Genomic DNA, 24729 nt, shown 5'->3' on the forward strand with positions numbered 1-24729 from the left:
GACGGGCATTGATCTCTCCTGCTATTGCTGTATGTCCAATTGAGCTTGTTATCTGCCGAAGATACAAGCAAAGCTCGTACAAAATACCATAGGTTCCTTTGGAGGTATGTCCCAGCCGATAAGGTCCCTCACACCCTTGATCTGTCCCAATATATATGCTGACCTGCACAGACATCTTACCTAAGTGTGCCAATAAGCACCGAAACACCCGATATGAAACCAGAATGGTGGCCAGGAGAAGAGCACGAGGCCTTCACTGAATGGGCAGTCTCCAATGGCATAGACATCACCTCAGTGACCCCAGCCCGGTTCCAAGGGCGTGGCCTAGGAATGATGGCAACCCGGAAGATCAAAGTATGAGCACAACAATGCCGGGAACCATACTGGCTTCTATCATATACACATACTCACCTCTCTATCCAGAAAGGAGAATCCATCCTCCGAGTTCCCACACAGCTAATGCTAAGAGCGGAAGATATCCCCTCCACCTTCACCTCGCAATTACCAGAAGACATCGCCGTACAAGCACTTCTAGCAGCCTATCTAACCCACGGCACGGCAGACGAACTGTCAAAATACAATCTATGGCGCAACTCATGGCCCAGCCGAAAAGACTTCGAAGACAGCATGCCCATCCTCTGGCCGGCTGTTCTGGGAGGACCACAGCTGCCGGACGGCCCAAAGGACACCACTGCCGACACTCAGCAGCCGAATCTACTTCCCCCGTCCCTATCAGGACGATGGAATACTCTACAGCCGGGACCGAAGTCGAGGAAGTATAGTTCGGATTATCAGAATATCCTGACACAACAGGCCCAGCGCTTGCGCAAGGCGTGGACGGATGTCGTTTCTGCATTCCCGGATACCGACTGGGAGATGTTTTCTTACCACTGGCTGATTGTTAATACGAGGAGCTTCTATTGGGTTGGGAAGGATCAGGAGGCGCCTGAGGACCCGAATGATGCGATGGGGTTGGTGCCGTTTGCTGATTATTTCAATCATGCGGATGTTCCGGTATGTGCATCGAGTTATCGTGTTAGGTTTATTAAGCTAATGTTGCAACACAGCGAGATGTCAAGTTCAATGAGAATGAATATGTGTTCTGTGCTACGGAAGATTATAATGAGGGCGAGGAGGTTTACATGAATTATGGTAGCCATCCAAATGATACTTTACTAGCTGAATGTGAGATGTCCTTATCCATATCATCTGGCGTGTCATTTGCTAACATCTCGTATAGATGGCTTCTTCCTCGACAAGAACGAAGCCGATTCTATTTACCTTGACGACATCATCTTTCGAGATGTCCATTCCGTCGAGCAGCAAGAGGAGTTGTGGTTGAATCAGTATTATGGGTATGGTGTTGATTTGATACTTTTACATGACACGTGCATTTCTCCACGCGATATATACAGTTCACTAACACAGCACTAGTAACTACCAAGTCACTTCCCATGGAGTCTGTTACCGCACAGAGATCGCCGCATGTCTGAGTTACATGAAGGAGGAGGACTGGCGGGACCATGTCCTTGAGGGCCAGTCAAAGGGCTTCGATGAGAGTCAGTCTGAGGAAACCATCAAAAGGTGGATTCAGACATATGCCGCAGAGGCAGATGCAAGTATGACCGCGTTGCGCAAAGCCATGGAACTCGACCCTGTGGTCCAGGCACATCATGCAAAAGCAGAGACGCTGCTGCGACGGTGGAAGCAGATCAAGGATCTCTGCGAGCGTGCAACCAAGAGTGTCTCTGTATAGGGATTCTCTCAAATGAGATTAAATCATTGAACCTCATGATCCGTTCAGGCGTAGGGAGCTGTGGTAGGAAGCTAGCAGGAGGTAGTCCGTGACTGGCCCTTAAATGGGAGGCTCGTTGGTAGAGATAACGTTGTCAAGATCAATTGGGATGGCACCAGCTTCTCTGTCCCGAATAGTAGCCGCTTTAGCGGAGACGAGATGCTTGATCATGTAGTTGAGCGCGCACTTGATACCCAATTCTTCGCCGCGACGCACAATCCATCCGTTGAAGTATTCGATCTCTGTCAATCTTCTAGCATCGATGTCTTGCCGCATTGAGCTGCTGTTTTTGCCCGTGTTACTAGCAATGTTCACGACCAAACGTCGCAGGCGTTCGGGTGAGAAGCGATCTTCGATGCCCGGGATGCCCTGCAGTTCAGGTAGAGCACAGATTACGGCAGAGATCTCGAAGAGCAGCAGCCGCATGACGCGGGTAAAGCTGAACGAATAAAGGAGCTCGCCATTGGTACAATCACCCAGTGCGGTCAGAGGATTGATGACGCAGTTCACTGCCAATTTCTCAAGTTGGTATTGAAGCAGACCCGCCGGTGTATCGGCCACGGCCACCAAGGGCGGCGTGAGAGTCAAGAGGCGTACTAGATACTTTGTTGACGGCGCCCATGTGTAGTCGGATTCCGCCACTGTAGGGGGAGACTAGGATTTGGTACCGGGCTGAGGGTTAAGGTACCAACTCCGAGATGTGAGATTTTGAAAGGGTCGTTTCTGCCCAGACCATGAGTGAAGACTGTCTGGATGTATTGTGGACGCTGGTGGGGATCCGGGAAAACATTTTGGTTGATGGCGTCAAGTACGCCCATGCCATTATGAACGAAGCAAATTGTCGAGTCTTTTGTCAAGCGATGGCTGATGTCTTTTATGGCCATTTCTGTGTGATGCGCCTTGGTGCATATAATCAAACACTCGATGGGACCGTCATCCGGCAGGGGCTCAGTATCGACATCACGCGTGGGTCTTTTGTCTGCTGGCGGCATGGCATACCACCTCCCTTGGTCGTCGACTGTTTCGACATCGAATCCCGACCTAACGTCGTCGAGGCCATGGGTGCTGACAGATATTTGTCCTCGTTTCCGTAAGAAGGCTTGATAGAGATGGTCGTTATGCAAGCAAATTGTGATTGGCGGTGGCGACCGTCTCACGGCCAGAGAATGGGCAAAGAAACAACCTAAGTTTCCCATGCCCAGTATATGCACTCGTCCCGATAGAGGTACTTCTGATCCGGTCTTGGCCTCACTCACTTCTTCCCTCCATGTTGAAAGAAACCGTGGCCCGCCACATGACTGAAACCGAGAACGAATGCAGGTTTGAAGCGTGTGAGTCCGCGACAATATGCGAGGTTGAAATGCCGACAGCATTGTGAGAGAATTGGGGGATAGCTCCCCGATATATGCGATGTAGGGCCCAGGTGGATGTTTGGCGAGCGGGAGGAGATTGTACCAATGGTGTTGGTGAGGTATCAGAGTAGATCACAGTAGACAAGGTTGATTTGAAAGTCCATCTGAACTCGCTGGAACAATCAAGCAATTGTTTCGATTCGCATGAGTTCGCGGCATCTCAATTGCGCAGATGATAATCGGCCCAGAATTCACACCGCCCGTCCTACCGCCTCGTTGAGCCCGTCCTATTTTTTTCTTGGGTCAACTTTTGAGCGACTTCCCAACTACATCACTTCTACACCACCATGGACGAATCAAACGTATTCGAGCTGCTTTCGCAGCTCGACGATAATACCGATGATCTGGAGGAGGTCCTACAGCCCCTCTTGAGGAGCTCACTATCCAAAAGCTCTAACAAACTGCCTCTCATGGATAAAGCAAAACTTCATGTGTTGATCACATACACTCTCGAATCACTAATATTCTGTACGTCGCATATCCCAAACTCACGATTCTATAGTGCTAATTGTCTATCACAGCCTATTTGCGACTTCATGGCGTCGATGCGAAGCAGCACCAGGTATTCCGGGAACTGACCCGTGTGAAGCAATACTTTGATAAGATCAAGGCACTGGAGACCGAGCCCGAGGAGCGAAACATGACTCTCGACAAGGCAGCTGCAGGCAGATTTATCAAACATGGCCTTGTAAGTCTCAATTACGATTGCTGTTTTCAAATGGCCGCTGACCATATCTTCACAGGCTGGCAATGATAAGTATGACTTGGAACGGGCCGAGAAGCAGGCCAAAGAGCGAGCCCTTGCTCAGTTCAAAGCTGATATGCTTGCCAAGAAGAGCTGGGAGGAGTATGCTTCTGCACAAACCAATGAGGAGTCTGACGATGATTCCGAAGGGGGAGTAGATATTGGACCGGCAGCGGAGCCTCAAGTTGACGCAAATCTCCCCAGCAAGGCCGAGAAGAAGAGTAATAAAGAGAAGACCAAAGATGGCAAGGGACCGGACAGTCGCAAGCCAAAGAAGGGAAAATTTGACAAGGTGGCACTGCAGGAGAAAAAGAAGGAGCGACGGCAGAGAAAAGAAGAGGCTCGAAAGGCTCGAAAGGCCCCGTGATTACTTGCATCTCGGACATTGTGATCTCACTTCGGCCTTGCTTTTGAATGCACTTCATGCCAAGGACAGGCTGCCGGGCAGCCTTGAGACACAGCGCCTCCCATCTGTTACCCTACAAATTTACTTTCGACGCGAAATACGTTGTCGAATCCAAACGAGGCTTCCACCGGCCTGCTAGGTTATGGACATCCCTTCAGATGGATGTCTGGGCCTTCTCAGATCCGCAATGAGTGGTTCTATGTATTACTTACTCTATGTACGAGACTCGGACGTCTCCATGAATCAAGATACCCTTCCCCCAATGAAACCCTGCAACATCCTTCACATACAATCTTTGTAAGAGCTACCTAGTAGATCAATATCATTGCTCCTATTTTGTGCCTATATCACCAGACTTGTCTTCACATGGCTCGAAACGCGATGACTGTCCAGGATTCCTCCCAGACTCCTTACCTATACCTATCCTTATTTCGTGTGATCCTTTGAAGTTATACGGCGTAAGTATATTGTAGACCGAGTAGATCTGTGGTAGTAATTCCCTTGTCCCTGACTAGCAAACATTATACTAGGTGAGCTGGGAGCACTGTCATTGATATAATGCCCTTTGAAGGAGAAGCAGGAAGCGAATGATTCAACAGAGTAAGAAACTCAGTAGCAAATATGTCAAGTATGAACATATTCGACTATCAGTGCGTGATTCTACACTACACGATTGGGGTACCTTATCACTCTACTAAAGCATACACACATGAAAATACCAAAGAGGATATTCAGATCTAGGGATAACGCGACAACGACCATAGACCAGACCTCCTGATCTAGTTGGCACCACTTCACAATCAAGGACCAGCTTGTATTCATTTGCCTTTGTGGGTATGAAGCCCGGGGAGAAAGTGCGCTTCTTGTCTTTACATCTTCAGTGGGCTATTCACGTGCGTTGAGGAGCAATGAACTAGTTAATGTTATTGGGAGGAGGTGTTGGAGAAGGATGTAGAAGAGCCTAGGTCACACGTTCAGGGACCGTGATGGAAAATGACGGTCTTACTCGCAAGACTCGAAGTGGAAACAGGGGAGAACACATTCTCTACCCCGCAAAAAAAGAAAAGGATAGAGACGCCGATGGAGCACCATATGTGGGCGAGTCCGGCACTGGCAGTCTCATTTGAACGGTGGCAGTCTCGTTCAGGATTGGGGGTCCCCGATTCCCCGGAGACATGAGGAACCCCTCCAGGTAATACATATCTCGCATGTCGGTTTCGAACGCGAGACATCCCCAGGTCAGGTCTGTGGCAACCTCGCCACTTACCCAGTCGACCACTTGACCTGGGGATATTTGATTCACGTAGTTTGCTAAACAAAACCGAACAATATACTTCCCGATTAAGAAATGATTGACATGGCAGAAAGTAGGCGGTGGAAACAGTCATTTGATATCACGTTCCTGTCTCCGCGCCGGGAATCGGCACCAGTAAACTCCGATCCACGTGATAGGATATTCAACCAATTATCTGCCATAATTCTCCAAGGTTTGCATCGGAGTTTGCCTCAGTGGCCGAACTTACTCATCTTCTAGCTTCTTCTTTCTCCACTAGGAACTTATACTTATCTCAACTCACATATCTCACTTTCTTCTCTATCAAATCCCCTTCAATCCCACACACATCCATTCAAAATGCCTCGTCAACGCCGTGGTGCCGCCCCTACTCCTGCGCGTAGCGCACCCACTCGCCCTACCGCCGCTCCTGCTCGGCCCGCGGCTGCTCCTACTCAGCAATCGCAGCCTCACTCGACCGCCGCCCACCCCCCACAAGCCGCCCAGGCTCCTCCCGCACAGAGTGCCGGCCCTGGTCTATTCGGCCAGATGGCCTCAACTGCCGCGTAAGTGCCCAGATCCAGCCTGTTTTCTCGGCAAAATCCGGAGTTCAGGTCAAACTGTTTCTGGAACATGTGCTAACGGTCTTTTTTTTTCATATAGTGGTGTCGCTGTCGGATCTTCTATCGGCCACGCCATCGGTGGCTTCTTCGGTGGTGGCTCCAGCGCTCCTGCTGAGGCCCAGCAGGCTCCTCCTGCTCCTGCTCAGGCTATGGACAACGGCCTCTACCAGAGCAACGCTGGCCAGAGCTCGTTTGAGAACCCTGCTTGTGAGGTTGATGTTCGCAACTTCCGCACCTGCATGGATGAGAACCAGGGTAACATCAGCATTTGCGGTTGGTACCTCGATCAGCTGGTATGTTTACACTTTTGGACTGTCTGGTTTTGTTGACTTTATGCTAACGTCTTGCAGAAAGCTTGCCAGGCTGCTGCTAAGCAATACTAAGGGTTTGATGCCATTCGGCCCCCTTGGTGGACTTGATCGGAAGGACAGATACTGTCATTCTACGTAATAAGTGATGGGTATCTTTGTGTTGCAGCGTCCGGAGAAAGCCCTTTTGCATAACGATTCCCATATCGCTTTTTGTATTCTATACCATCTCTCCTCAATAGGAAACCAATTCTTGACTACCCAATCAAGGATTTGCATCAATACAAAACCAAATTTACGTTTCCTGATTCATTGGAAGCCTGATGGTGTTTAGACAATAGCAGTAGTGCATTCATAGAGGACTTGTAGCAATTCGTCCTACAGTAACCGGAAAGTTGATAACCCAGAGTTTATCATATTACAGCGCGCTGTGGGCTTATCGACACCATCAACGCCATAGAATAATACAAGAACAGCCAAAAAATGCCATCCGTACTCATTTATCCTTGTCACCTTGATCGATTCGCGGCTCGAAGTTCAACTAAGAAAAGACGTTAGAAGATTGTAGTCAAAACGATTCCTCCCCAGCCCACGTACCTGGTTCCCATTGTACAGCTGACTATCCCCACGTCCATCTTGCTGATCCCTCAATGTCCGTATATTAGGCCCCGCATTTATAGGGCGCTGAGAATTTCCAGCCGGAGGCGCCGAGGAAGCCGTGTCGCTTGCCGGTGCAGCCGAACCATATCCAAGGAAGGAACCCACCATACCCGTCGCCGTACTGGCAGCCGAAGAGGCGAGGTTATAGATGGCAGAGATACCGCGGACAGGCAGGCTACCGGCTGCTGCATAGGCATCTGTGTACGTTGACACGGGAACCATCACCAAGTTTGCAGTGGAGCCAAGACCCAGGTCTCGGAGAGTTTGCGCCTCCTGGGCGGCGGACAGAGTTTCACTGGGCAGGGGGGTTAGGATGTGTTTGAGGTTGTAGGGTCGGTTGTCGCCTTCCATCTTCGCGTCGAGCCAAGGCCGTACGTCGTCGCGGATGCTCTGGGTGGGTGTGAAGCTAGATCGTACAGAGCTTCCGTCGAATAGGCGCACTTGTAGTCGGTACTCGGTAGGGGGTCCTCGAGGGACTGTAGACTTAGTTGCGCTTTTGCGCTGCTTTCTTCGGTGAGTTTTTTGGATCCCATTGGTGCTTTGCCTTTAATGTCTTGCTTGGCCGTCTGTGTTTGAGGCGTGGAGCTCGCTGATGATGCTGGTTCTGCGGGTTTCTTAGGAGGTTCCCTAGATGCAGCTCTTTTCTTGATGGCATCTTCAGCTGCTTTCCTTGCAGATTGGGCCGATTTGCCAGCTTTAGATTGCACCTGGGGTTTACTTTGGGGTGCGGTGGGTGCGGTAGGTGCTGGTGCAGGTGCAGATGTAGGTACAGGCGCAGGTACAGGCGCAGGAACAGGTGCAAGGTCAACTGGTGCCGTGGGAGGGTTACTATCCTGCGGTTGCTGCGTAGGAATGGGTGTCTGGTCATCCTTCAGAGCTGCAAGCAATCGGCTGCGGAAGTCATCATTCGACACATCTGGCCCGATGTATTCCTTCAACGTGCCATTCCTAGAACAAGGTCAGTTAACCACTGTCGTATTGACAATATAATTGAGTAATCAAACGCACTTGATAAGGATCACTGTCGGAAATTTCGTAATCGGACAGAATGAGGCCAGAAATCCAGCTTCCTGTGACCCTGCTGTCAATCGCAACACAACTGCTTTAGCATTGAGCGCTTGCACAACCTTTCAGGAGTCAGATATCGGAACGTGTGTAGTCCTAGCCAACAGACATACCTCCTCATCACCAAAATACGTCTCTTCCCATGTAGAGCTGGTCTCTTCGTCATCTGTATGTTTCAGATCGCGGATCAGCAGCATGTCAGTTGGATGCGGGGTGATAGTACCGACCTCGCACAAAGCAAATAACAGCTTTGGTATCTCTCACAGCGGCAGAAATGCCATCCTGAAGGGATCCTTGGTAAAAAAGCGTCATGATCGCATTAAAGATCTGTAGATGAGGAGGCCGGTGCGGAGAGACAAGTATAGATTGGAGAAGCCCGGGCGGTCACGGTAACTCCGATCCCAAAATCCCATCTGCCGCGGACATCGACCTAGCAATCGCCCTCAACTACAATTAAACCCTCCAATCTTCGATTCATTCCTTACATTTCCAAGACGGTCAATTGCTTGCTTTTACTGGCACTCGGTTCAAATCCCTAAAAGTCCTATTTACTCTCCCCAACCCGCCGACATGCGGCCGATCTTTTCGGCTCTGCAGAAGACAGCCACGCGGGCCTGGTCAGCACCTGCTCGAGCTGCTCGAAGTGCTCAGGTCTCATCGAAGCTCGGTTCTATCGCCGCCAAATATCGCGCGTCACAATTCCGGCACATCTCGCAGTCGCGCCAGTTGGCTGATGGTTTAAATGTGGTGGACCACCCCGCAAGACTTGTTCGGGTCAATAAGAAACATGGGCCTGGTCTGATCATTCTGGGTATGTACATGTCCATGGCCGATGCTAGATCCCCTAAGCAGGCGGTACAACATGTGTCCAATGATATGGAGATCAATCACTGACCGCTAAATATATGTAGCTCTGATTCCTATCATTTCTTTTGGCTTGGGGACATGGCAGGTCCAGCGCCTTGATTGGAAGACGAAGCTGATGGCCAAGTTCGAGGATCGTCTTGTGAAACCTCCTCTGCCCCTCCCGCCGCGAATCGACCCAGATGCCATTGAAGAGTTTGACTACCGCCGCGTGTACGCTACCGGCCGTTTCCGTCATGACAAGGAAATGCTGGTCGGACCTCGCATGCATGACGGAGAGGATGGGTTTGTCGTGGTGACTCCCCTCGAACGGGAGGGCCAGAGTACGGTACTTGTGAACAGGGGCTGGATTTCAAGGAAGTTCAAGGACCAGAAAGACCGGCCTTTGGGTGTGCTCGACCAGGAGGTTACGGTGGAAGGCCTACTACGAGAGCCGTGGAAGAAGAACATGTTTACGCCAGACAACAAGCCGGAAGAGGGGAAATTCTACTTCCCGGATATCCACCAAATGGCCGAGCTGAGCGGCAGCCAGCCTGTGTGGATTGAGGAGACAATGGGTAATGATGCTAAGTTGATTCATCTTGCTAATACATGGCTAACAATGTATTTCCTTCACAGTGCCTGATCTTATCGAGTCTTACAACCGCGAAGCTAAGGGCATTCCGATTGGTCGCGCCGCAGAGGTCAACTTGAGGAACAACCATTCTCAGTACATATTCACTTGGTAAGTTAGGATCCATGTTTTCCACTCGAGATCGTAGCTCATACTTTGCAGGTATGGCCTATCTTTGGCCACTTCCATCATGCTGTGGATGGTTGTGCGTAAGAACCCTAACGAGGCAATGCGCCGAGTTCGCCAGAACCGAAACTGGTAGTAGGTAGTGGGATTCCAACATTTGCTTAGCATTTTCATTGGCGTTAAAAGCGTTTCTTATGATGGAGAGATATTGTTCTGCATATTCAAGGGGGCATGGCCAATCTCATATCCTGCTGAAGTTCTTTGGGTAAATGCTTTTGGGCGAGAGAAAACACTGTCGTTGATTTATCGATATGGCGTTGTCTGGGACGGGTCAGCAATTACTTCTACTAGACCAGTGGATTCTGACGCAACTGACCTTTTCAACAATGTGGTGACGTCGCTCTCGTCAATGGTTTTTCGTCCTGCATGCTTCGAATATGCGGCCAAATCTTGGCTTACTTGCTCAAAGTACCATGCGGAGGCCTGCTCTATCGCAGCCAGCGTCGCCTTGTTGACCTTTGCTTTTGACCCAGCCCCCGAACGCGCGAAGCGAGTGGCCAGCTTCTTTACTACACCTGCAGGCAAGTTGGGGACAGGGATTCCGTGCCGTGAGATCTTCTTTTGCTTGCCCTGAGTTGGAACAGCTTCATCGCGCAATCCACCTCCCACGATGCCAGGGCTTGCACGTGGGGAGCCTGCGGGTTGAAGGTCAAGTCCGAAACCGAAGTCACCACCCGCATCGTCGTCATCATCTGATGGAGCCTGGAGTGGTTCCATATCCGCGGGGGGCAGCTCGAAATCTTCCATGTCATTCATATCCCCACCAACGGGGTCCTCAAGCGGAGGAGCCGCAGGAGATGGAAAGTTGAGGTCAAAGTGGAAGCGGCCTAGATCCTCCGTCTCTCCCCTGTTTGTAACATTAGCCAAGATCTGTACCATAGCATTCCACCTGTAATCTTACCCTCTGTCAAAGTCACCTCCACTCATCATTGTATCTTCTTCGTCATCTTCACCGATGCGAGTATCATTTGCCTCATCGCTGTCCAACCGTGTATCGTCGAAGTCCCCACTAATCCTACCGGTAGCCCGACTCATCATCGATAACCGATCTCGATCTCTTATGGCAAGGTCTCGAGGATATTCAACAGATCGATACGTGATATCCATATCGTCCTCCCCAATCGCGAGAGACATTCTCGGTGGGCGCATTTCGGGACTCGCGTCATCGCCTTCTTCCTCCGACTCCTGGATCGGTAGAGACAAACGCGGACGCGGAATCTCCGGTTCATTATCAAGCTGTTCAAACTCATCAATTGGCTCTGGGGTGGGCTCTTTCAGCTCCTGAGGCGAGGACTGGATCGGCTTAGATACTGGAGCAAGGGCTAGTACAGAGCAAAAAGTGATTAGTGCATATCCTTGTGTCGAACGGCACGTGATAAAGCTTCATACCTTTGCTCAGATTCCTGAGAATATCGAATGTAGTCTCCCGCTGCATTCTGCCACTTCGTCGGCGATCCCGTCCAGGGGTATTAGCCGCCCGTTGTTGTCGGGCACGAAGCCCATATGGTGTAGCTGGGGCGCCGACACCTCTTGCACGCGGTGTGTATCGGGATGCGGACCGTTGTGTGCCTGGAGTCGTTGCGGTGATAAGTCGGCTTGGGGTAAGTGGGTAGCGAGTATGGCTCGGAAGGCGTTGAAGCTGCAAGCAAATTTGTAATGTCAGTGGTGTCCAGGCTCCCCAGAAGGAAGGATATAACACTCACTCCTGTTAATGTTGTATCTCCAGATGGGGTAGTAGTCCTAAAAGGCGACCTGCGGTCACGCGCATTAGGGGTAGAAGTAGACATGACTGCGCTGAAGTTGAAATGCAACTATGTCATGTGAGAGATATAGGATCGCATATATATCACAACAGCACAATCCCAGATTGCTGTGACAAGCGGTGCACACAAGATTGAAGTTGATGTTTGTCTGTCGCGTCGAGACAACGATTGCGGGCCAGTGCTTGATTGGTCAGTCTTATCGATAAGCTTGGCTGAATCAGCCGACTTTTTTTTGCGCCGCGCTGGAAGTCTTTTCGAGGCAATTTACATTTACGAATTGAAGCGTTGGGTTTTAATTCTCACTTTTGTCAAATTCATATCTTACTACCATCATAATGACCGACACAGAAGCCCCCAAGGGGCTTTCCAACAAGCTCCAGAACAAGCGCAAGAGACAAGCCGACGACGCTGCTCCCCAGCAAGAAAAGCCCGAGGCAGGAACTCCTGCTGAAGGAACAAGCAAGAAGAAGCAGAAGAAGAACAAGAACAAGAAGAAGCTTGCCGAGCATGAAGAAAGACAGATAACGCGCAAAGATGGCCTTGACGAATCAATTGGCAAGATGGACGGCCGGTTGCTGAGCGATCACTTTGCGCAGAAGGCCCGGAGACATGAGAAGGAGCTTTCCGCTGTTGAGCTGAGTGATCTCTCCGTTCCAGGTATGTATAACTCTTGTGTTTCCGTCGTCCAAGGTTGTGGCTGGCTGTGCTAGATATTAACGAATCGATAGATTCTGCATTCCTCGATACCTCTTCCTTCACCTCGTCCAGAAAGCTGGAACAGCTCCCTGAGTTCCTTAAGACATTCAGTCCTAAGGGTCGCGACCTGTCAAAATCGTCTGAGAAGCCTGGCACCCCTCATACTCTCGTCATTTCAGGTGCTGCTCTGCGGGCTGCTGATGTTGTACGGTAAGTGGACAACTTCTTATCCTGTAGTTTGGTCTTGAATCTGGGACTGACAATTTGGTCTCAATCAGGGCACTCCGATCTTTTCAAACGAAGGAAAGCATTGTCGGCAAACTGTTCGCGAAGCACATCAAGTTGGAGGAAGCGAAGCAATTCCTTGACCGGGCTCGGTCTGGTATTGGGGCTGGTACCCCGACCAGAATATCTGATTTGATTGAGTCTGGTGAGTTACTGGAATGCTGTTTGGCATAGTAGCTTCTTTGACAAGATACTAATGGTGGATCTTCTAGGAAACCTCAAGCTGGATGAGCTCGAACGCATCGTTATTGACGGATCACACATTGACCAGAAGCAACGGGGCATCTTCGACATGAAAGACACCCATATGCCATTGCTGAAGCTGCTTACTCGGCCGGAACTGCGTGAGCGCTATGGGTCGTCTAAGAAGAGTGTGAAGATCTTGGTGTTTTAAGTGATTACGAACAGCTATACTAGTACTTGTGATTCAAGTACCTCAAAAGAATAAATGTATCCATAGCATGATGTGGTGTCTTCTGATCTGTAAAATAAGTAAATTGGCTCCGAAGATAAGAGCAAAGCCTTATCAGGAAGGATGTTTTCACCGCTCCCAGGCCCACGGCAGAAATTAAATTTCACTTTTCTCTCCGCCCAACTTTTTTTTGGAGCTCGAGTCTCGTTGCTGTAAACTTTATCCACTTCTTTTCTCTTTCATTATACCATTCTCAGACTCTATTTGTCTTGAACATCTTTCTATCTTACCATTGTTTCTTTTTCACCACAACATTTACCACACACACGCCGCAATGGGTGACAAGCGCAAACTCGTTCAGGATGAGGTCGTTGAGCCTGAGGGCAAGAAGATGAAGAAAGAGAAGAAAGATAAGAAGGATAAGAAGGAGAAGCGCGACAAGTCTGAGGCCGTCGCTGTCCCCGAGGTCGCTGCACCTGTCGAAGAAAAGGTGAAGGAGAAGAAGGACAAGAAAGACAAGAAGGACAAGAAGGAGAAGAGAGAGAAGAAAGAGAAGTCCGAGAAGAAGGACAAGTTCGACAAGAAGGAGAAGAAGGACAAGAAGGAGAAGCGCAAGGCCGAAGAGACCGCCGAGCCCGCTGCTGAGCCCGCCGCTCCCACCGAGGACGCAATGGATGTGGATGAGACCCCCGCCGAGAAGGAGACCCCCGCCGAGAAGGAGGTCCCCGCCGAGATGACTAAGGAAGAAAAGAAGAAGGCGAAGCGCGCAAATAAGCAGTCAAAAAAGGCCGACAAGACCGAAACCAAGGCCGAGTCCACAGAAGAGCCTACCGCCGAGACCGCTGAGTCCGGCGAGGCCGAGCAGGCCCCGAAGTCCTCTCGCTTCATCTGCTTCGTTGGTGAGAAGCCAATCCCAAAGGCCATCCCGCGCCCGGACTACATAGTATTCTAACCAGCGCGATATTCCCATGTACAGGCAACCTTCCCTACTCCGCCAACCACGAGTCCCTGACCAAGCACTTCGAGAAGAACCCACCTGCCACAATCCGCGTTGCCACGAAGAAAGAAGACCCTAAGAAATGCCGCGGCTTCGCCTTCATTGAATTCGACAACTACGACCGCATGAAGACCTGTCTCAAGCTTTACCACCACTCCACCTTCGACGACGGAAAGTACCCTCCCCGACGCATGAACGTCGAGCTAACGTGAGTTACTTCCCGTCTACAATCGCAATCCTATCTCAATACAAATACTAACTCTCACCAGTGCTGGCGGCGGCGGCGCAAAGTCCGAACACCGTAACGCCAAGATCCAAGCTAAGAACGAGAAGTTGAACGAGGAGCGCCAACGTCAGGCTAAGGATATCCAGAAGGATAAGAGGAAGTTCGAGAAGAAGACCGGTGAGGCTGGTGCTACTGGTGCCAACGCTGCCCCTGCTGGTACCGACGGTGCGGCTGATGACCAGTGGGCTGGTCTGCACCCTAGCCGTAGAGGCCGTGTTTAAGGACCGCATCTCTTGGGCTATGAAGCCCGCGTTTGTTGGTCTTGATCGGAACGGGTGACAGCGGGTGTCTGGAGCATTCTGCAGGCAGCTGCACATTATGATCGCCATGCATATTCACCCGGAACATCGGGTTCACATTTTTGTGTTCTAAAAGTACTTAACTTCATGTCTCTATTGCTTGATTTTGAAGATACCAAACTATGTTCTTTCTGGATACATGTGCATCCGTAGACAATAGACTACGCATCAAGAAAAAGAACTGAAATGGAAAAAGATAAAGATATCCCAGCGAAAATGGTCAGATCATTTCATAAAATAGCACCAGAGGCGGACGAATTAAAAATAAGAGGCCTCTTGATACCCAGACGCCGTATTGACTAAAAATATTCATGGTAGCATGCGCGTCAAGCCAGACGATATCTACAAGATGCTGCATTTGACAGCCTTTCGCCCGGACTTCGTAGCGGGACGGGGGTTGAGGACGGCACTGCGAGAGAGTTAGAACAAAACAAAGAACCCCATGAGTAAGGCAGGGGAAATAGAGACGCACCGGATTGCTTCATCGAACACGCTCTTGAGGTTCCGCTGTGTCAGAGCGGAACACTCAAGGTACTTGTGTGCGCGGATTTCTTTTGCAACTGCCAGTGCCTGTTCGTAGGAGACGGGCTCCATCTTGCGAGCGCGAAGGGCCTCGGTGGTCGAGCGGTCGTCTCTCAGGTCGAGCTTGGTGCCGACAAGGATGATGGGGACGTTGGGGGCATGGTGTTCGATCTCAGGGAACCACTAGGAACGGATGGGAGTTAGTTGGGTACCAGTGGAAGGAGGAGCTTGGGTTGACTCTGGTCTTTCATACCTTCGCTTTGACGTTATCGAAGGACGGCGGGCTAACAATGGAGAAACAGATGAGGAATACGTCGGTCTGGGGGTAGGACAGCGGTCTCAGACGATCGTAGTCTTCTTGTCCAGCGGTATCCCACAGTCCCAGGCTGATCGGTCGGCCGTCCACCATTACACTGGCCGTGTAGTTGTCGAATCTGTTATGAGATCAGTTGCCCGTTCGGATCTGAGTCGCATTGAGGGGTAGAGGTGGGTACGAACACGGTAGGGATGTATTCACCCGGGAAGGCATTTGTTGTGTAGGAGATTAGAAGACATGTCTGCGAAGTGAATTGAATGTCAGTATGAATTCAGAGTAGGGATATAAGCAAACGGTGGTGTACTCACTTTGCCGACTGCACCATCACCAGTCACCACACACTGCAGGTTGTCAATTAGCCGCGCATCCCTGTGGATCAGGGAATCAGCCCTATGCGTACCTTCAGTGACTGAGTAGCTGGACCCGTCGCCATTGTTTGCGCGTAATGTAATCAAAGTCCAAAAGCTGAGATCAACAGGGGGGGACTGTTGGGGGGGTAATGCGATAAGAAGGACCGAATAGCTGCGATAACGTGGAAGGAGACAATGGCAAGGGTATCTGGAGAATTCTTATTAGCTGAGCTTCAGGGGGACATCAGAGAAGCTAGGAGAGGTTGGAGCTAAGGGAAAAGAGGGGGTGGGAAATGGTGTGGAGACAAAGGAAAGTGAGATTTGGAACTAGACTCACCTTAACGAGGAAAGAAATGAATGAGAAGTGAAGAAAGAGAAAGAGAAAGAAAGAGAGAGTGAAGAAGTTGAAGAAAAGAAAGGGAAGGCGATCGGACTAGTCTCTCAGCTAAGGCACTCTCTTACAACGAGAGATCGATAAAATCTGGAGAGATCTCCACTTTCAAAATACACACTGTGTATTTGCAGTAAAATTGTAGAATTTAGGACATTTGATATCAGATCTGTAAGATACCAATATCTAAGACGTTGTGTTGTATGCGTACATGTTCCCTTTCTACGGAGCAAAGGAATTAGCCTGTGATAGCCTCAATTTCTCCCTCAGACCTCGTCTCTAGTACTGCAGGTGGCTCCGACAACTGCACCAATCGCATGACAATTGAATCACGAGTCACGCCACGATGTAATGGGCCATGGCGTCTACTCAATAACCACTGGAGGGAACAAAAGTCCAGGAACTAGGTAATTGTGATTATGCATGATCCATCAACGAATACCTATTTATAAACCCCCCACACTAGACCTCAGCTCTATATATATCGCCTGGTACTGGTCACTGATAAATGCAGAGCTCACAGACCTACAGTCGCGACACGCCCCTTGAACCACTCAGGAACCCGCCTGCCCTGATCTCGGTCTTTTTGGCCAACAGAGGGGCTAACTTGCCTGAGAAGGCACGGAAATAAGGCGATTTGACGTGAGTCTGGATTGCGGCCCGGTTCTTGTATCTACTCCGTAGAACCGATTAGGACTTGCTTGTTTCTTGTAGGCAAAGATGTTGCGAAGTAGATTGTGCCGAGGTACGCCATTTTCTCTCTCGTCGGGGATAATCTCGGGGATAGAGGGGTATGTATGGACTATATCGACAGTGGGTTGAGATGTGTGACTTACCTCTCCACAATTACAATCTCGTTCTTCTCCCTGAGCTGGAATGCATAGTAGAGAAGTGTGTCGGGTTCGTGTTCTTGCACATCTTTGATGACTTCGGTCACAAGATTGGCTAGCTGAGGATCCATGATATGTCAGATATTGATCTGGCCAGAACGTTGTACACCATAGAGAGAGGACAATTCAATTAGACTGACCTCATCAAACTTCTCAGGCTTAGCGTAGAAGATCGCAGTGACGTTGATTTCGGACATAGTGAACTGCTGGTATGTTAGTTAGCGGAAGGGAATCAACCGTGGACATAGACACAACCCACAATTGTTATTCAGATTTCAGATATCTTGGCAGATTGGATATTGGAATGACAGATAGATTCTGAGCAAGAATCAAACTGGGTTAAATAAAGTATGGCCCCTCGATGGACTATTGAGTCTTGACAGCGGATCATTAATCCACCTCGGCCTCGGGCCAGGCAAAGTGGGGCTAGGAGTTCTGTACCTAGGCATGTTGTTGTACTGCGTATAGCAACCAGTTAGTCCAAACAGTCCATATCTACCTGCTAATTACCTCGCTCCTTTTGCAAACATCGCAGCAGAAGTAATCATAGAAGTGAGTACAGTGTCGCGGCCCCAACTACTCCGTGCTCCGTACACGCTCCCCGAATATCAAGCTGTCCATCGAAGGCTGGTAGGATCTGCTTCGAAAAGGGAGCTGCAGCTGCGGAGCCTAACTGTCTATCATGCATGGTATGACTCTTCGCACGGAGCACGATGGATCGTGGACGGGGAAGGCAAACAGCGACGGTCACCGAAAGTGAGTGTTCTTGAGGTTTCCGCGATGGCATTGTGGCTCTCAGGATGAAGATATGGAAGGAGTACACAGCAGATTTCTTCATCATTAAATCCTCTTGGTCCTCACGGCCCATCTACCCTTTCTCCCATAGTCTTGCATTTTTGGTCGGAGAGGTGATTTCGAGGGCATCGAGACTCGAGACTCGAGACCAACGCAATGCCAGAGGTAGAACTTTCCGCCAGCTTCAAACAGTAGGCATGGTCTGTGCAAGAGTAAGTAACTGTGAGTATAGAACTTTAAAAACTATAGGAGCCCATGCAATTCATAAGAATCAGCTAGTCTGTCAAGTCAAGTAGCTTAGTAGCTACACAGCTCCGAACATGAATGTAGGTCAAGATCTAATCCACTGTCCGCCATCTCCGAGACTCCGAGACCTCGGGACTGAACCAAGGACACCTTACCCGATTAGGAATAGTTAGATCATCGGTGCTTGTAGGCCTTAACACCTCAGGCCGCCAAGCTGAATCAGCAACCGCCGAGATTCGTCCCGGCATCTCCAACTCGGCAAATCAGCGGCGTCAATGAGCTCCCTAAACTTCCCCACATCTCCTCCCCTCCGGACCAATTTCTCCGATTTACGGCACCTGGACTCCACGAGCACTCGTTGACGTCTCGTGGGGTTTTTATACCGGAAGGAAAAGCAGGTTGTTCTTGATGGATCTGGGTTATCGGAACATTCTGGCACCGGATGGGCCGCATTACTCCATCCCCCCGAGCGACTTTCGGTCCCCCACAGTACCCCGGCCACCGGTAATCGATTTCATGCAGAGAGGCTCAGAATCCACGATGGAGAAGACCCCGCCTGTCACGGGCAAGCGTCGGGGTGGCAGCCGAAAAGCCTGTAATGAATGTAAGCAGCAAAAGGTGAGCCTCATTCGACCATTATTAAACTATTTTCTCCCCAAGCCTCTGGGCGTAAACAGGGGTGTTGGGATATGGTGTCGATGGGCTGATTTCCGGGTAACTAGCTGAGATGTGATATTGTACAAACGCCGGCTGAGGCTTGCTCGCGGTGTCGGAGGCTTGGTATTGACTGTAAAGTTGAGCAGTCGTTCAAGCGCATCTCTAAGAGAAGGTGAAGTCATGTTTCGTTTTGTCGTTTTTCATTTATTAACTTCAATCATAGGCGCAATGCTGAAATGGAAAAAGAGATCGCGGATCTCCGCCGTCGCTTGGGACCCGGTTCGGATCATGAGCAAGGGCAAGAGGCTCATGACGCTCATGGTGATGAACTATCCCAGGCGTCAGAGGATGTCTTCGCTCGGCGTGACTCGGCCGCAATTGACCGATCACGACCAGTCTCGGTGCCGGTGGAGACACACCCATCAATAGCGACTCCTTTGACCCTCAAAAGGGATGGTTCCATTGTATCACAGGACGAGGGCCACTGGAGATTGGAAGACATCTCCCTCTCTCGAGCCCGTGTTCTTCGACTATATGAACAGTATGAGCTCTTAACCAATCTGACCCGTTTCTGTGATTGACATTTGTCTAGATACTTCACATACTATCACCCATTCCTCCCTCTTCTAAATCCACCTAAGCCTCCAGAGGTTTATCTCCATCGATGCCCTCTTTTGGCGTGGACGATCATCTGTGTTGCAAGTCGACGGTCTCAATACGAGCCTGGCCTCTTGGTGGCACTATCCGGACCGTTCAGCAGACTACTCTGGTCAACCATTACCAGTGTCCCGCAGGATTATCGCGTGGTCAAGGCCCTTTGTGTTTTATGTACATGGCCTCTCCCGACTACAAGTCAGCGCACCGATGCGACTTTCATGTTGAGCGGCTTGATGATGCAGATTGCCATGCAACTTGGGCTACACCGTCCGGTACAGGCGGAGGAGTTTACGACCTTCCGAATGGAAGTGCAAGGCGAAGCTGTCAAGGACCGACTGCATACGTGGGTAATTTGCAACATCGTGGCTCAAAAGTAGGTCTTTCGTCCACTGCCATGGGTCACTTTACTGATTGAAAATTCAGTGTTGCAACTGGTTATGGCCAGCCACCGAGCACAATATACGATTGGGCTCTCGAGCCCGCCTCTATGAGAGATGCCGACTACCGACTGCCCGATGACCTGGCCATTCGGTTGCGTATTGAGAAATTCTGTGACCGAGTGACCAAGGCATTGTACAGTAGTAAGCCGGAGCCTGCGGAATTTATCAGCGCCGACAAGCTCTTGGTTGTGCAGATCTTGGAAAATGAGCTGAGAGAGATGGATGTTGAGTTCGACGGTAGAATGTCTGGTAAGTTACTGGTGATTACTTGCGAGTGAATGGCGCTAAAGTTCATCCCCAGCAATCAACACGATCCATCTCCGTGCCGCAGAACTGCACTTCCGATACTTCATGTTTTTAGGACCTAATGCACGAAACGACGACCTAATCAAACTCTACACTGCAACAACCTCCTTCCTTACCCGCGTGCTAGACCTCGAGACTTCACCAGGTGAATTGATCGGCCACTCGACCAACTACATCCTCCAGATGATTGTGTCCGCTGCTTTCGCTCTCATGAAGCTGTTGAAGAGCAGCTTCAGCCGAAATCTTGATTTTAACCATGGAAAAATCCTATTCAACGGCGCGATCTCGGCAATCCGCCGAATTAGCGTCATGGACCATGACCGACCTATCCGTCTGGCAGACATTCTCGCTCAGATGTGGAATGCCACGAGCTTGGAACCTGCCGAAGAGGATGCTTTACAGCTTAAAGTCCGTTGTCGGATGAGCATGAGCCATGTCTATGATACGGTATGGCGTTGGCGACAGCGGTTCCGACCAGTTAAAAGCGTCGAGGAAATGCAAGGTTGGTCTTCCTTTTCGATTGTTGTTCTCCCATTTTCTGACAGTTCTACAGCTGCTGCCAATGCAGCGAACCAAGATATACTAGGTCCGACAGGGCCCCTGACCCGGCAACAGCAAGATAACTCCTTAGAGGATCCATCTATGCTAATGCCTGCTCAATTTGATGAAAGCGGAGCATTCTTCAGCGAATCTGGCTTCTCCGAAGTCTTTGACTCGCTCAATTGGGTCTTTGACGGTATTCCCGACTCCTTTGTCGCACCGCCCGTTCTCTAGCTTCATGAACGTCTCAATCACTGTCGATCCATGATCTTTTCTGTACAAATGGTCGATTATATGATTTTTTTTTTAAAGCGACGATACCAGAATAAAAGTGCAAATTTACTACTATGTACTACTAGTACATACACAGTATGTCGATGTCACATGCAAACCAAAACCAAATTGAAGCCCAACCCATTTCCAACATCGAACCGTCTACAGTAGCCCGAAGATTTTCATAGACATCCAACTCCAAGACATGATTGGTTTGCGCCACAGTTTCAGCCCAAGTGAAACTAACAGGCTGCCGCATTTCTTGTTCCTGGGACTGACCTCATTGTACACGGACCGACCCCACTCCCGTGTAATAATAGAGGTGGCCCGTGTTGAGGCGCTTCCGTACTGTACCACACCTTCCACTCCCGATTCCTCTCTCTTGACATTCGCTCAAGTCTGAGATCTCCCCATGTCGGATTCAGCCCTACAAGAGCCTTCGGCGCTACCGACGCTTCCCGATGCGCCTTTGAGCGCCGGTCGCTCATCCCCCAGCCATGGGGCAGAGCCGACCCAGACCCAGGAGGCTATCTCGGATGAGTTGAAGACTCGCCTCGACAAGATCATTTATTCTGATGTGAGAGAGCACGGGCAAATCCTCCTGTTGATGTACATGAAAACAAAGAAAGCTGGTATACTAACCATGGTACCTGCAGATTGGCATCAGCACCCTCTTGACTCGGTTGAAGCAAAGCGTGGCCTCCGCAAGGGTAAGTAGTCGCAGAAGGACTGACGACGATCGCAAATCGCAAGGACTGACATCACAACCAGGATTTCTCGACATTCCTGAAAAAGCGCGGGTCCCTCGAAGAAGAGCACGCTCAGGGGCTGCGAAAACTGTCTCGCGTGATCAACGATGCGTCGCAACGCACGGAGAATCGACAAGGAACATACAGTTCCAGCTACAAAGAAATTCACCGAATCCAGGAGCGGATGGTCGACCATGGCCTCCAATTCGCCGTCTCCCTCCACCAGATGTCGGACGATCTGCACGAGCTGGCCGGGAACATCGAGCGCGGCCGCAAACAATGGAAGCAGACGGGGTTGGCCGCAGAGAAGAAGGTCGTCGATGCGGAATCGCTGGCTGAGAAGGCGAAGTCTAAGTACGAGTCGTTGGCAGAACAGTATGACCGCGTCCGCACGGGGGACAAGCAGGGTGGTAAATTTGGTCTGAAGGGTCACAAGTCTGCTGCGCAGCACGAGGAGGAGCTGTTGCGCAAGGTACAGAATGCGGATAGCGATTATGCCGCTAAGGTGCAGGCTGCACAGACTGCGCGCCAGGAGTTGGTGTCTACGCACCGACCTCAGGCCGTACTCAATCTTCAGCAATTGATTGCCGAGTGCGACTCTGGTTTGACCCTGCAGCAGCAGAAGTTCGGTATGTGCAATGGGATATCCCACACCTGTTTCGTTGTTTCGTCGGCTAATGACTCGCAGCTACTTTCAGCGAGAAACTGCTTTTGGGCCAGGGTATCTGCATCAAGCCTCTCAAGGATGATGCGAACGCCTCTTTCGGGCCTAAGAGCCTGGCCGAGGTTGTTCGCCAGGTTGATAACCAGAAGGATCTTCACGAGTTTATTCTGAGTCATGAAGGCAATCCGGGGGCTGTGGCTTCAGAACAAATCAAATATGAGCGCCATCCAGTGAGTCCAGGCGTCTTTTCTAGATTCCTTCGCTATCCTAACATGGTGATTAGGTTCTCGGTGGTACTGGGGCTTCTGCTCCTGCAGCACCTGCGCAACCTGCCTCTCAAAACAAGCGCTTGTCCATCATGCCGCAAGGATTCTCCGCGAGTAACGTCTCATCGCCGACGCCTCCGCAACCGCAACCGCACAACGGAGATCGACTGCCGCAATCACCTTATCCTCCTCCACAGCCGGAGACATTCACTCCACCCCCGGCTGGCACACCTCCTTACCCGGTATCAGGGCCGCCCGTACCCGAACCTGCATCTCAAGTTCACGTGCCAATGGCAGGGCCTCCCCCGATGGATAAGAATTTCCAGGCGAATCTCCCTCCGCTGAAGCCAGTGTTTGGTGTCTCGCTGAACGACCTATATGCCCGGGACGGAACGGCGGTTCCCTTCATTGTATACCAGTGCTTCCAGGCAGTTGAACTGTTTGGTCTGGATTTGGAGGGCATTTATCGACTCTCGGGCAGCGCCAATCATATCAACCACATGAAGGCTTTGTTCGACAATGGTAAGCTTGTTCAGACACTGGCATTACAAGGTCTGCTTGCTAATTCCACGATTAGACTCATCGCAAGTCGACTTCACGAACCCAGAGAACTTCTACCATGATGTCAACAGTGTTGCAGGACTAGTGAAGCAGTTCTTCAGGGATCTACCAGACCCTCTGTTTACTAACCAGTTCTACCACCAGTTCATTGAGGCTGCCCGTAAGTGATATCCATGCCCCATTGGACTTGGCTTCATGTTTGGTCCTCTCAGAAGCTAACAGTTTGCAGGCTTCGACGATGACATCCAACGCCGAGACTCGCTGCACGCCCTCATCAACAGCCTGCCCGATGCCCACTATGCCACTCTTCGGGCCATCATTCTGGTATGACTGGTTTCTCGTCGATTCTCTCACTCGAATACTAATCCTCGTCGCAGCATCTTAACAAGATCCAAGAACACTATACCCAGAACCGCATGAACGCAGGCAATCTCGCCATCTGCTTCGGGTAAGTCATTGCAAAGCCCGGCCCCTCCCCAAAAGCATGGCCTTTCGTGAAATACCGAAACTAACTCTCAACAGTCCAACCCTGATGGGCGCCAACTCCGGCGGCAACATCGCCGACGCCGGATGGCAGGTCCGCGTCATCGAAACGATCCTGAATAACACATTCCAGATCTTCGACGACGACTGAATCATTCGCCCCTGACTCGCCTGCCCTCGTTCTCTGATATCTTTACTCCTGAAACCGGCGTGTCCGTGGGACTCGCGTTGTCATTAATCGCCTTTCCCATACAGCATTGCTTCACCGGTGCTATTCCCCTTTTGTAGTCCCATTTGACGATTTCCCATCTGACCGCACTCGCAATCGTTCTTGTGTTCAGTGTTTTCGTTAAAGTGATACCTATGCCCACTGATCAGTGTTTCTTTTTCTGTCTGTTCTGTATATACACTACCCAGTCTGAAGGATATCGGACTGTCGTCGTTAATTGTGTTTTCCTGATATTAGGTCGAGAACCTTTAAAAGACAGTTGTCTTTTGTCTTCGTTATGGTACCTAGTTGTAGGAAGTACTTCAATTCATGAGGTGGAGAAGATAATCTGAGACATCGAGATTCATTTATACATGGGAATGGCTCAGAAGAGGCGGATTTCAATCAGAACAGGTGGGCTATGGTACATGAGAGGTGCAAATGCTTTCTATATGAGGAGATTTTCCTGTCAAAGAAGGGAAAAGGGAATGGGACGAGCTGGACAAAGAGTCCGTCAGTCGTGACGCGATGGTAAAACAAAGTATAACACAAGCGGGCGAAATAGAGGATACCGTGCCCCAAACCAAAACCAGTCGCCGTTGATATAGCGAGAGAGTAAGGTCCAAATGGAGTTCCTGGCATGGTGTCCTGCAGCTGCAATAGCAGAGGACTCAAGACAGAGAGCAGATCATTCTGCTTGAATCACAGTTTGAAGTGCGACTCAGAT

General features: G+C 50.3%; 13 protein-coding genes across 13 annotated transcripts; 8 read left to right on the forward strand and 5 right to left on the reverse strand.

Annotated features, from left to right (window-relative positions):
- Positions 1 to 213: 213 nt before the first annotated feature.
- N7515_008557 (uncharacterized protein) lies at positions 214 to 1756 on the forward strand (the record flags this gene model as incomplete). The annotated part of the gene is made up of 5 exons (XM_056669301.1): positions 214 to 354; positions 424 to 1014; positions 1068 to 1185; positions 1241 to 1355; positions 1435 to 1756. The coding sequence occupies 5 exons, from the start codon at positions 214 to 216 to the stop codon at positions 1754 to 1756; spliced, it is 1287 nt and encodes a 428-aa protein (XP_056519131.1).
- Positions 1757 to 1855: 99 nt separating this feature from the next.
- N7515_008558 (ketopantoate reductase family protein) lies at positions 1856 to 3091 on the reverse strand (the record flags this gene model as incomplete). The annotated part of the gene is made up of 3 exons (XM_056669302.1): positions 1856 to 2436; positions 2484 to 2894; positions 3052 to 3091. The coding sequence occupies 3 exons, from the start codon at positions 3089 to 3091 to the stop codon at positions 1856 to 1858; spliced, it is 1032 nt and encodes a 343-aa protein (XP_056519132.1).
- Positions 3092 to 3494: 403 nt separating this feature from the next.
- On the forward strand, positions 3495 to 4319 carry N7515_008559 (Sas10/Utp3/C1D family protein; the record flags this gene model as incomplete). Its single annotated transcript, XM_056669303.1, has 3 exons — positions 3495 to 3675; positions 3729 to 3895; positions 3951 to 4319. The coding sequence occupies 3 exons, from the start codon at positions 3495 to 3497 to the stop codon at positions 4317 to 4319; spliced, it is 717 nt and encodes a 238-aa protein (XP_056519133.1).
- A 1672-nt stretch (positions 4320 to 5991) lies between these two features.
- Positions 5992 to 6637, forward strand: N7515_008560 (coiled-coil-helix-coiled-coil-helix domain-containing protein; the record flags this gene model as incomplete). The annotated part of the gene is made up of 3 exons (XM_056669304.1): positions 5992 to 6197; positions 6295 to 6547; positions 6605 to 6637. The coding sequence occupies 3 exons, from the start codon at positions 5992 to 5994 to the stop codon at positions 6635 to 6637; spliced, it is 492 nt and encodes a 163-aa protein (XP_056519134.1).
- Positions 6638 to 7058: 421 nt separating this feature from the next.
- Positions 7059 to 8599, reverse strand: N7515_008561 (uncharacterized protein; the record flags this gene model as incomplete). Its single annotated transcript, XM_056669305.1, has 6 exons — positions 7059 to 7103; positions 7160 to 7628; positions 7664 to 8170; positions 8231 to 8349; positions 8401 to 8453; positions 8515 to 8599. The coding sequence occupies 6 exons, from the start codon at positions 8597 to 8599 to the stop codon at positions 7059 to 7061; spliced, it is 1278 nt and encodes a 425-aa protein (XP_056519135.1).
- Positions 8600 to 8857: 258 nt separating this feature from the next.
- On the forward strand, positions 8858 to 10026 carry N7515_008562 (cytochrome oxidase assembly protein SHY1; the record flags this gene model as incomplete). The annotated part of the gene is made up of 4 exons (XM_056669306.1): positions 8858 to 9098; positions 9199 to 9708; positions 9770 to 9875; positions 9927 to 10026. 4 exons carry the CDS (start codon positions 8858 to 8860, stop codon positions 10024 to 10026), a joined length of 957 nt encoding a protein of 318 aa, XP_056519136.1.
- An 85-nt stretch (positions 10027 to 10111) lies between these two features.
- On the reverse strand, positions 10112 to 11737 carry N7515_008563 (uncharacterized protein; the record flags this gene model as incomplete). Its single annotated transcript, XM_056669307.1, has 5 exons — positions 10112 to 10211; positions 10267 to 10797; positions 10852 to 11272; positions 11340 to 11589; positions 11654 to 11737. 5 exons carry the CDS (start codon positions 11735 to 11737, stop codon positions 10112 to 10114), a joined length of 1386 nt encoding a protein of 461 aa, XP_056519137.1.
- A 311-nt stretch (positions 11738 to 12048) lies between these two features.
- Positions 12049 to 13088, forward strand: N7515_008564 (uncharacterized protein; the record flags this gene model as incomplete). The annotated part of the gene is made up of 4 exons (XM_056669308.1): positions 12049 to 12370; positions 12442 to 12619; positions 12688 to 12839; positions 12907 to 13088. 4 exons carry the CDS (start codon positions 12049 to 12051, stop codon positions 13086 to 13088), a joined length of 834 nt encoding a protein of 277 aa, XP_056519138.1.
- A 352-nt stretch (positions 13089 to 13440) lies between these two features.
- On the forward strand, positions 13441 to 14610 carry N7515_008565 (RNA-binding protein; the record flags this gene model as incomplete). Its single annotated transcript, XM_056669309.1, has 3 exons — positions 13441 to 14005; positions 14083 to 14311; positions 14373 to 14610. 3 exons carry the CDS (start codon positions 13441 to 13443, stop codon positions 14608 to 14610), a joined length of 1032 nt encoding a protein of 343 aa, XP_056519139.1.
- A 420-nt stretch (positions 14611 to 15030) lies between these two features.
- On the reverse strand, positions 15031 to 15959 carry racA (putative Rho GTPase Rac; the record flags this gene model as incomplete). Its single annotated transcript, XM_056669310.1, has 6 exons — positions 15031 to 15097; positions 15161 to 15393; positions 15464 to 15644; positions 15709 to 15767; positions 15835 to 15867; positions 15927 to 15959. The coding sequence occupies 6 exons, from the start codon at positions 15957 to 15959 to the stop codon at positions 15031 to 15033; spliced, it is 606 nt and encodes a 201-aa protein (XP_056519140.1).
- An 833-nt stretch (positions 15960 to 16792) lies between these two features.
- Positions 16793 to 17354, reverse strand: N7515_008567 (putative quinol monooxygenase; the record flags this gene model as incomplete). Its single annotated transcript, XM_056669311.1, has 3 exons — positions 16793 to 16940; positions 17104 to 17216; positions 17298 to 17354. The coding sequence occupies 3 exons, from the start codon at positions 17352 to 17354 to the stop codon at positions 16793 to 16795; spliced, it is 318 nt and encodes a 105-aa protein (XP_056519141.1).
- Positions 17355 to 18606: 1252 nt separating this feature from the next.
- On the forward strand, positions 18607 to 21032 carry N7515_008568 (transcription factor domain-containing protein; the record flags this gene model as incomplete). Its single annotated transcript, XM_056669312.1, has 7 exons — positions 18607 to 18867; positions 18921 to 19027; positions 19079 to 19396; positions 19448 to 19885; positions 19936 to 20201; positions 20254 to 20760; positions 20812 to 21032. 7 exons carry the CDS (start codon positions 18607 to 18609, stop codon positions 21030 to 21032), a joined length of 2118 nt encoding a protein of 705 aa, XP_056519142.1.
- Positions 21033 to 21483: 451 nt separating this feature from the next.
- On the forward strand, positions 21484 to 23945 carry rgd1 (putative Rho GTPase activator (Rgd1); the record flags this gene model as incomplete). The annotated part of the gene is made up of 9 exons (XM_056669313.1): positions 21484 to 21648; positions 21728 to 21781; positions 21843 to 22449; positions 22509 to 22714; positions 22768 to 23272; positions 23328 to 23471; positions 23541 to 23635; positions 23689 to 23759; positions 23834 to 23945. The coding sequence occupies 9 exons, from the start codon at positions 21484 to 21486 to the stop codon at positions 23943 to 23945; spliced, it is 1959 nt and encodes a 652-aa protein (XP_056519143.1).
- Between the last annotated feature and the right edge of the window lie 784 nt (positions 23946 to 24729).

Source organism: Penicillium bovifimosum (genome assembly GCF_028826915.1).
Source record: "Penicillium bovifimosum strain IBT 22155 chromosome Unknown utg000006l_segment0_segment0, whole genome shotgun sequence".
Classification (NCBI taxonomy): domain Eukaryota; kingdom Fungi; phylum Ascomycota; class Eurotiomycetes; order Eurotiales; family Aspergillaceae; genus Penicillium; species Penicillium bovifimosum.